At 33.7% G+C, this 11,237-nt stretch overlaps 1 protein-coding gene across 1 annotated transcript; it reads left to right on the top strand.

Annotated features, from left to right (window-relative positions):
* The first annotated feature begins 1,046 nt into the window (after positions 1–1,046).
* On the top strand, positions 1,047–2,048 carry LOC139524975 (uncharacterized). The gene has a single exon (XM_071320148.1). The coding sequence runs from the start codon at positions 1,047–1,049 to the stop codon at positions 2,046–2,048; it is 1,002 nt and encodes a 333-aa protein (XP_071176249.1).
* The last annotated feature ends 9,189 nt before the right edge of the window (positions 2,049–11,237 follow it).

Here is an 11,237-nt window from a genome sequence, read left to right as displayed (position 1 = left end):
TGCTTACAGGTAACATTGCTAAGGGAGAAACTGTTGTAAATGTCCAAATCTTGCGAAAGATAACTCTTATCTTACCAATTTGTCCTTTGGTAACACCATTGACTTAAAAAATGTTACATTTCCTTTTGGTGAAATTTTTTATTATAAAACCAACATACACCTCCCAAAATCATTAAAAAATGTTTGTATGTATCAAAATGCAATAAAAAGTGATAAATCATAATAACAAATGATATGAATAATAGTCCTATTTCAAGTTTGAAAGGATGTTTTTATAACATTTCATACTGTAAACAGTATATTGTGTATCACAAAACGTTCATATCTAACATATGTTCTGCCCGAAACGGGGGAAAAAAGCTCGGCTGAGACTCGCATTTCCCCGTTTCTAAGCCTCATCCTTATATCGTTGATATGTCAAGTCAATGCACTATTATTGTCTATATATGTATATGTCTGCCTTTCTGTAGTGACAACTGCAAATTATACCTTGTCCATCGGATTTCTTATGATTAAGAAATACCAGGCGTCAGAATATGTATAAAGTATATATATAAAACGTCTGAATAATAGTCAACGATTTTTCCCACGAGGACGCTGAGGACGCTGGATCGTTACAAGTAACGATACATGGGCACAATAAATAAATTATATAAACGCCTAAAAAGTGTACACAACACCAATAACAAAAAAAAAAGGAACTATAAATGTAATTATTTATAAATATTTCGGATAACAGATATCCTTCATCGGTATGTATGATTGTGATGTTGAATGAATCATTAATCAGTCTACTTAGATTCAAGTATAACAATCTTGAAAATTATACAATAAAAAAGTCAAACCGAACATTAGGTAAGACGCTTGCACAAGTATATATATACCTAAATATAGATTTAATGTTAATCAATATTATACAAGTTTGTGCATATACCTCAGTGTATTTAAAAGATAATTATATTTATAGATATTATGATCTCTATATTTAGATATTGTGATCGATTAGAAGTAGTCGGAAGTGTATTTTATGAAACTCCTCTTTGGAAATGAAAAGAAAACGAACTAAATCAGTATGTTGTAAATTTTGTGACTTTGAATCAAACGAAAGTCGACGAAAGCTACCGAAGAACGATGACAGCGAAGATCGGAAGAAAGGTGACAATAAGAAATTAAGGTACGTTGCCAAACAAGACAGCAAGAACAATATACATTTCAAGGTCAGACAGACATTTTTTTTACCTTTTGATCCCGAATGCATGGCAATAACAAAAGACGAGACAGTGTGGATAGCAGACACACAGAAACTGATAGAAGTGGACCTAAAAAATGGAATGAAAAAGTTGAATGAGTTTTCAAATGTACATTGTATTGACTTGAGTCTTAGTTCAAAACACGAATTATACGGAGTATTTGATAATCAAATCCGTAAAGTAACTAGAATGGGTATTGATAAGAAAGTATGCGACTTTTCGCCGTACATGCCTATTACATTTAACATTACACAACGTGATGAAATTGTTGCTTCATTAAAGATTGACCCAAGTAAAAGGTCTTCCAGAATTAGGAAGCCGGCATCAAAGTTTGTTGTCCTTGGATTGAACGGAAAAGTCAAAGACGAATATATTTTTGACATTTCGCGTGGTCTTATAGGAGTTAGATGCAATTCTTTATTAAAAGCTGCATCAAATGGTTTTATTTATTACACCTATCAACCATTAGAAGATGACAGCAAAATAAAAATGGTTAATAAATGGAAAGAAATTGTTTGGGAATATCCTGCGTCTGGGCCAAAGGCCAAGGAATTCATTCCCAACGAATTGATCGAAACTCGACTAGGTTACCTTATAATAGCAGACAGAGGCGGGAATACTTTGCACATCCTTGATCTGAATGGACGTGTTATTGACGTTATTGATGTCACACAGTTTGGACTTACTCGACCAGGTCTTCTTGTCCTTGATAATGACGGATACCTCTGGGTGGAAGGTCTGTCTTCTGTCAATGACGAGGAATCCATTTTGTGTGTTTTAGAATTTGGAGGCTGCTAACGCTTTCAGTCTTGAATAAAAAATAGAGATTCATGGTGTGTTAATTTGTGTTACTACGTTTTTTTATTGAGTTTAACCTTCTAATTTATATTTTATAGTGTGTCTTTCTATGTTGTGATGTTATATTATTGTTTCAGAAAAGAGAGAAAGCTTGGTACCATTAAAACGTTTAATCCCTCTGCAATTGTTTGCACCTGTCATAACTTGAGTCAGGAATCTGGTGTTCAGTGCATGGTTGTCGTCTGTTTATGTGGTTCATATATAAATGTTTTTCGTTTCTCGTTTTTATAAAGATTAGACCGTTGGTTTTCCCGTTTGAATGGTTTTACACTAGGAATTTATGGCCCCTTTCTATAGTTTGCTGTTCGGTGTGAGCCAAGGCTACGTGTTGAAGGACCTACTTTGATCTATAATGGTTTACTTTTATAAATTGTTAGTTGTCTCATTGGCACTTATACCACATCTTCCTATATCTATCTACAAAATCTCTTTTTATGCCCCACCTACGATAGTAGAGGGGCATTATGTTTTCTGGTCTGTGCGTCCGTTCGTCCGTCTCGCCGTTCGTTCGTTCGTTCGTCCGTCTGTTCGTTCGTTCGTCCGTCTGTCCCGCTTCAGGTTAAAGTTTTTGGTCAAGGTAGTTTTTGATGAAGTTGAAGTCCAATCGACTTCAAACTTAGTATACATGTTCCCTATGATATGATCTTTTTAATTTTAATGCCAAATTAGAGGGTTTATCCCAATTTCACGGTCCACTGAACATAGAAAATGATAGTGCGAGTTGGGCATTCGTGTACTGGGGACACATTCTTGTTTATTAGCACAGCTAGGACAGTTGAAACTAAAGTATAGAAATAATATTAAAATATATTGTATGGAGTGTGTTATTATTGTTGACCATTAGAAATACAAAATTCCTTTTGAATACGAAAAAAGATTGTTAACGAATATACTTTGTACAAAATTAAAACTTTAGACTTGCAAATTAAAAAAATGAACACGATCAATGACAAATTATTCAAAGTACATTTTTTATAACTTTTGCGTATATTGTATATTATATACACTACAAAATGTCCATACATAGATAGTAGACCTAACGTAAAAGTCTCAACGTAAAACAGACTTTTTTTATGCCCTTGTTTACACCGGTAATATTTTTTTCTCCAAAAACTAATGGAAATTTAAGGTGATTTTATTTTCCTTCATCATTCTCCGTTACCTACTACGAAGTTTTGATTCAGTTGTATTTAAGAATTGAATGCTTCTTTTTGTAAATTCATTGGGGTGTAAAAGCGTTGACCGAAGTACATTTTGTATGAAGCGCGGAAGCGCTTCATTTTAAAAATGTACGCACGGTCAACGCTTTTACAACCCTATGAAGTTACAAAAAGAAGCATTCAATACTTATAATTACATTTTTTAGCTATGATCATGAAAACACGAATTTTATATTATTTTTTGTTTAATTCACCTGTGCACTTTATTGTGGGACCACGTGTTATCATAGATGATAAGTTTTATTGAGTGATGCAATTGCTGAAGGAATAACATGTGATGTGCAATTAGCCAATCAGATTAAAGTATTATAATAATAAATAATAATAATGATTTATTTTATTATAGTGTCACATATTTGATCAAACATATATATATACACAATTTCATAAACAACACAAAATAAAAAGATCAAATATCCAGCCTTATGTAGACTTATGAGACACTTATGCACAAACATTTCTAAAATCAAAAAGTTAAAAGGTTTCATTAAACAAGTCATTGTAGTCTAAATGTTCAAAAATTCAAATTCTAAAAATTTAAAAAAGATTTAAAAAGATAAACTTATCTTCAAACTGAGCTTTAAAAATAAGAAATAACAATAGAAAAATATTAATTATCACAGATAAACTTACAAAAAAGTAAAAGTTTTTCCAAAATGACTAAATAATTTGAGTTAAAATCACTGTTTATAAATATAAATAGAAAAACATTAAATATTTTTGCTTGATAAATTCTCATGTGCTAAATAGTTTTCGTCTCTGAAAAGATTTAAAAATTGCATATGACAAAGAAGTTTGTATATCTTCACAAGACATTATTTCGATAAATTTACTGTCCATATCCAAAGTATCGAAGCTATCAATTAAAGTTCTAGCTTTAGCAAACAATTCAAATCTAATATCGTCATATAATGGGCAAAACAACAAAAAATGTTTTTCACTTTCAACATCGTTGCTATTACATAGTCGGCATAGTCTTTCATCTACTGGTGTTCGCGGTCGGACATATCGTCCTGTCTCGATCGCCAACGGCAGAGACCCGCTACGGAACAGGGTAACAGTTCGACGCACATTTTTGGGGAGTTGTAGCTTAAGGTATCGCTCAGTTTTAACGTTTGTTTTGTATAAACGGTATGTCCTTAATTTATTTCCGTTTACATTGTTCGAATCGTCAAATAACGCGTGTTTGAATTCATCGTTATCAACCACATCAAAGCGTTCCTTTATTGTTCGCATAACAGTTTTTGTCGAGATTAATGTATCATTAAGAATAGCAGTGGCATCAACGGTTTCCGCAAAACGTTTCACTTTAACGTACCATCCTTTACGTCGATTTTTAGTCCACTCGGTAATCTTATGAGTTAAACGCGTATCATCAGATCGCAATATCCGACTTAATAATCGTATACATGCAGTTCTTTGTTTCGTAAAACACGAAGTCCAACCCATATCTCCTCGAATCGCAGTATTTGCAGTGTACCTTCCAACAGACATGAAAAATTTAGCTGCTTTGTTCTGAATAGAGTTTATTACTGAATTCACTTTTGTGACCCATATTCCCGAACAATAAAATAACACTGGTTCAACCATAGTAGAGTACAACTTGGAGTATACAGAGTGTGTCATTCCACCTGCGCTTATAAATTTGCCATATAACGCACCGAGTGCTCTGCTCGCTGATTTTGATAGTTCACGTACGGCTTTGTCGAACGTTAAATGTTCATCTAACCACATGCCTAAATATTTATATGATGTAGCATAGGCAATTTTTTGTCTGGAACAAGTAAAGTTAAAGTTACTACGATCGATAGATGGATTTCGGAAATGCACTACGTTACTCTTGGACGGATTAACATCAAGCTTCCACTGACTACACCAATCGGAGACAACATCCAACATTTTTTGCAGACTATCTTCATCGGGTGCAATAAGCGCTAAATCATCGGCGTAAAGAAGGATACTTAAAAGATCATCTCCTATACGAATGCCGCACTGTAGATTGTTAATGCGTTCGGCCAAGTCATTAATATAGATCGCAAACATTGCCGGTGATAACAAACACCCTTGTTTCACACCACAGTCAATATCAAACCATGGAGTGTATCTATCATTCACGCGGACTGTACATTTGACATTCTCGTAAAGTGACTGTATGGCGGATAGGAATTTTCCTTGAATACCTGCACGTCGTAGTTTATACCATAAAAGGCTTCTAGATACAGAATTAAACGCCTTCCTCATATCTATAAAACTGACGAATGTAGACTGTTTTGATATTTTTCTGTTTGTTATAACTGAAGTAAGGCTATATATATGCTCTTCACAACTGCGTTTTGGACGAAAGCCATTTTGTTCCTCACACAGGATATCGTTGTCCTCTAACTGCTTACATAAACGGAAATTCAAGACACTACAGTAGATTCTGCTCGGTACGGATGTAATCGTGATTCCCCTGTAGTTTGTTGGGAGGCGTTTATCGTTTGTTCCCGGTTTTAATATGGGATTTACAACTCCAGATGTCCACTGTTCAGGCACTTTACCCAGTTCAAAACAACCGTTGCATATAACATGCAGTAAGTCGATCGCACTTTCATTCTTTAGCACCTCTGATGGAATTTCATCATATCCAGCTGCTTTGCGTAATTTCGTATGTTCAACGGCTTTAACTATTTCATCACGAGTTATGTTATTATTAAGATCAGGTAAATCAGTTATGTTTCCCTCATTGACTAAATTATCGAGATCGTCATTGTCATCATCTCTTGAGTACAATGTTTCAAAATCGGACTTCCAAGTATTGAGAACGTCATCCCTGTCTGTATTTACCGTACCATCCGGGTTCACGATTTCCCATGGTATATTTTCCGTTCTTTCGTTTGCGATACCCAGTTTTCCTATACTTCTCCAGAAATCACGCTTACAATTCGTATTCAGCTGATCTTGTAAATCTCTTTCTTTCTGAATGTTGAATTTTCTTTTAAATTTCCGGTTAAGTTTATCGAAAGTTTTCCTTTCGTAGCAGTATCTATCTTTCATGAGTTTTTTACGTTGTGGAGATCCATGAAATTTCAGCCATTGTTTTTCATATTCGCAAGCAATATTCCACTATAATGAAACATATATCTAATGTAATTATTTATATATAGTTATGGTAAACAAATATCCTTACGATCATCAATATTGTAAGTAATTAATATACATTTTTATATTTCAAATGCCATACGACAATACCTATCAGTTACTTGGGTTAGGATAACATCTATAACAAGATGGAATTTGTTATCGTTTATTAGCTTGCCTGAGCCGGTCTTATTCATACAATCAAATACACAAGTATATATACAAAATATAACGGTGTCAAGGTTTCTATTAATTTGACCATTATAGTCTTAAATCAAAAGATACAGGGATGAATATCTATTAAGTTGTCTCTATTTGACATGTTTTGACATGTTTTGACCAACCTGGAGATTGATGGTCAAAGAATGCACGTATTTCTCGTGTTTTAACTAATTGCTACATGTCACCATCTGGTCTGAATGTAAACATGTATATATATATATATATAACCTATAGAGGTCAATTGAACAACCTTTTACAAGGTCATGTTTTTCTTAATAGATATTCCCCTGAATTCTATTCAATTTAATAAACATTTTTGAGAATATATAATCCTAAATATAAATGTAAATATATATAATATATATTTATATATATATTTTAAGCCATCATATTGTCACATTCCTCCCTTTCTTAAGAAATATAATTTTATATTTTAGTTAAAATCGGTGACAATATGAATGCTCGCAAATTCCTTAAAAACAACAAAAAGTATTCATAAACAAAATCATTTCAAAAGTTCAACAACATCTAAATGTTCAGCAATGTATAGTTCATACAATTCTTGTGTGAATAACTAAGTTCGTAACATCAAATATCGGAACTTCTTATTTCCAGAAAAAGGCGCAACCATTAACTGCGGACCGTCATAACCCCGACTCCAGTGAACTGCTCCTCTGATCGTCGTTGTCAACTCCAACAATCCCTTTGTTTATCTGCAACGCCAATTCCCATCATTTAGAAGTACTGCAATTACTCCGACCTGCATGTGATCCACCATCCATCGGCGAAAATCCCAATCCCTTTGTTTATCTGCAACGCCAATTCCCATCATTTAGAAGTACTGCAATTACTCCGACCTGCATGTGATCCACCATCCATCGGCGAAAATCCAACCTGCATGTGATCCACCATCCATCGGCGAAAATCCAACCTGCATGTGATCCACCATCCATCGGCGAAAATCCAACCTGCATGTGATCCACCATTCATCGTCGAAGATCCAACTTGCATGTGATCCACCATCCATCGGCGAAAATCCAACCTGCATGTGATCCACCATCCATCGGCGAAAATCCAACCTGCATGTGATCCACCATCCATCAGCGAAAATGCAACCAGCATATGATCCACCATCTGTCGTTGATTTACTCCTAACTGACCTAGCTTACCTACTCTGTTAATTCAGAGTCCCTGACTAGGTTGCTCAGTTATCACCGGCTGAAACATTACAGGCAAATCTACCTGTGATGCTGTAGAACAATTCCCTCTACCAATATAAGTTATGTGATCGTATAGTTTTATGTACATCTAATCGTCTGCGTTGTGTCCAATAATCAAAGCCAATATCCAATACTGGATAATGGTTCTTAGTGGCTGGTTCTTGTAATGGTGCAGAAGCTATTTTAACATCTCTGGAGGCAGTACCATCGCCCTCAACATTAGTTGACACCATTTGATCGCCACCAAGGTATCGTGTGACTATTTGAACCTCTCTATTACTAAATTCTCTTGGCTAAACACCTATTATTAAACTTAAGAATATTTTAATAACAAAATACCTATAAATATAGCAACAAAATGAATTAATACATTTACTAAATTTGATAGTTCAAAGTCGTCCTCAAGTTCTAACTGCTTTAATTTGAAAAAATTAAATTATCGATATGTTATCTATTTTAAATAAGAACAAAAAAATAAAAATAAACTCAAATACAAAAACAATAAACTAATAAGATAAACTTTTCTCTAGTTAGGACTGAAAAATTATTTAAATAAAGTTTGACATCTAACCAACACTTTCCTTCCTTTTTCATAAACAAAGCTGTGATTCAGAGATTACTGATATTTATAGGATTTCTAAACAATCAATTTTTCAGCGATCAATCTGAAGCGAGAATTAGAATGATTAATCAAAACAAAATTATTTTATATACACATATATTCATTTAAAAACAATCATCACGAAGCCTACTTTTACGACATGTTAGTCGTGCATTTTATTAAGATAACTAGAAATGTTTGAGAGAAAACTTAAAATTAATTCGTCTTTCTTTTCAGACTTTTTAACAGTTCGTTTAGTTTTCTTTGGTATTCTAACTTCATCAACAGACATTTTTTGACTGCGGTCTGAATTATACCCATCAGAACTATTATTATCCGACATTTCGCTTGAACCGGAAGTGACGGAAGATTTGTCTTCTTCGTTTTCACGTCGGTTTCTATTTGCTATTTTTTGTTTAAGTTCAGCGAGCGGAATATCATCCTCGTCGGAAGATGTTTCTCGTTCTTGTCGGTAACGATTTATGAGTCTTTCTCGAGGATTAGCGACTGGAAGTTCACTATCACTTTCGTCACTATCTTCGGGAGGTACAACATAATTTGTTTTCCTTAATTGCCTACCTTCTAGATTGGTTGGAATAACCCATTCATCAATCTTAGCTTTTTTAAGGTGTTCTAAATGGACTTTCTTAGCGACAGACCCATCTAATTGGTTTTTAAGGACAAAGGTTACCGGAGAAGTTTTTTCAATTATTCGGTAATAAGGTTTCCACTTAGTGTCTAATTTACTTTTTCTTAAATGATTTTTGAAATAAACTGGATCCCCAATTTCTAAATTAATTTCTTGTCTATTTTTATCTGCGTTTTGTTTTTGTTTTTCTTTAGACTTTTTCAAATTTCTGTGAACTAAAATGAACGATTTGTGCTGTTGTTCTAACAAAATCTTGTGCGGATCTTCACCTACATATTTTCTTCTAGGTTTCAATAGGTTATCAATTGGAAGAACAGGGTCTCTATTGTACAAAAGAAAAAATGGAGAAAATTTTGTTGATTCATTTTTCTGAAACCTAATAGCTGCTATTGTTTGATTTAGGCACACGTCCCAAGTAGACGCGTCACTTTGCAATTTCTTTGCCATGACGTCATGAAGCGTCCTGTGAAATCTTTCTACTTTCGCGTTTCCCTGTGGATGATAAAAAGAAGTTGTTATGTGACTTATATTTAATTCTTTTAAAGTTTCTTCAAATATTTTAGAGGTGAATTCACCGCCATTGTCTGACACTATAACTAACGGCACAGAAAAGTTTGGGATTATTTCTTCAATTAATAAATGAACCACATTTTCCGAAGTTTTATTTGGAACAGGAAAAGCCAAAGGCCACCCACTGTAATGACAAACAAAGCTGACAATATACTTATTTCCTGACAATGATGTAGGATAAGGTCCAGATAAATCTACCCCTATCTTAGCAAATGGAAATGGTGGTATATCAGATATTTGTAATAAAGGTTTTGTTTTACCTGCACTTTGAGATTGACAGATAACACAGGAATTAATATAGGAATTAAGTTCCTTATATAACTTTGGCCAAAAATATTTTTGCCTAATTGAATCATGACATTTGTCGATTCCTAAATGACTTAGATTATCATGATAACTTTTGATTACCTCATTTCGTAATTGTAATGGAACATAAAGCCTTAACTTTAAATCATCATCAGGGTGAGAAATGTAATAAAGTATATCATTGATAATAATATGTTTATTATCAACACTTCTTGAAGCCTTACCTGTGTTTATTTGATTAATAATTTCCGAAAGTTCTATGTCTAAAGATTGTTCAATTTTCATGTCATAACCAGGAATCGTACATTCCTTGACGCTAAGTTGGTCATCTTCTTTATAGTCACAACTTGCAAAATCTTTTGGATTGAACTCATTTGAATTCAAAGTATTGATTTGAAAAGCCTTGTCACTTATATCTACTTCAATTGTTTCACTTTGATTTTGATTGCCTTCTTGACCCGGAGGCCTTCTTGAAAGATAGTCAGCAATAGTATTATCAGTTCCCGCTAGCCATTCAATCTTGCAATTGTAACTTGCAATACCTAAAGCCCAAAGTTGTAATTTTTTGTTACATTGTGGCGAAAGCAATAAGTACTTTAAAGGCTTGTGGTCAGTTCTGATAATAAATTCAGCTCCATGAAGATAATGATCTAATTTTTGTAATGCATAATGAATGCTAAATGCTTCTTTTTCAATAGTAGACCACCTAGACTGTGTATCTGACAGTTTATGAGATAAGAAGTAAATGGGTTTTTCTTTTCTTAAACATGATAAATGAGTTTCTTCTTCCTCGCAAGGTTGCGTAAGACATGCACCTATGGTATCATTAGACGCGTCAGTATATAAAACATAAGGTTTCTTCAAGTCTGGGTATGCTAATAAAGGAGTCACAGTTAAACTATATTTCAAAAAATCAAAAGCTCTTTGACATTCCTCATCCCATTAGATTTTTTGGCATATTTTTTAGTTAAAGCAACTAAAGGTATAGAAATCTTTGAAAAATTCGGGATAAAGCGTCTATAGTATGAACACGCCCCTATAAAACTTCTTACCTCCTTAACAGTAACAGGGTTTGGTAATGTTTTTATTGCTTCAACTTTGGCATCGTCCGGTTTTACACCGTCGATATTGATTTTAAAACCTAAATAATTAGTTTCTTCCTGCAAAAATTGACATTTCTTTAATTTCAATTTCAAATTATGTTGTCTTAATCTGTCAAAT

The sequence above is a fragment of the Mytilus edulis genome, chromosome 5 (assembly GCF_963676685.1).
Source record: "Mytilus edulis chromosome 5, xbMytEdul2.2, whole genome shotgun sequence".
NCBI lineage: Eukaryota > Metazoa > Mollusca > Bivalvia > Mytilida > Mytilidae > Mytilus > Mytilus edulis.
Note: the sequence above shows the minus strand (reverse complement) of the source record. Positions and strands in the feature narration are given on the sequence as shown.

What these genes read in the sequence shown, in the direction of transcription:
- LOC139524975 (XM_071320148.1), top strand. Translation starts at nt 1,047, where the DNA reads ATGAAAAGAAAACGAACTAAATCAGTATGTTGTAAATTTTGTGACTTT.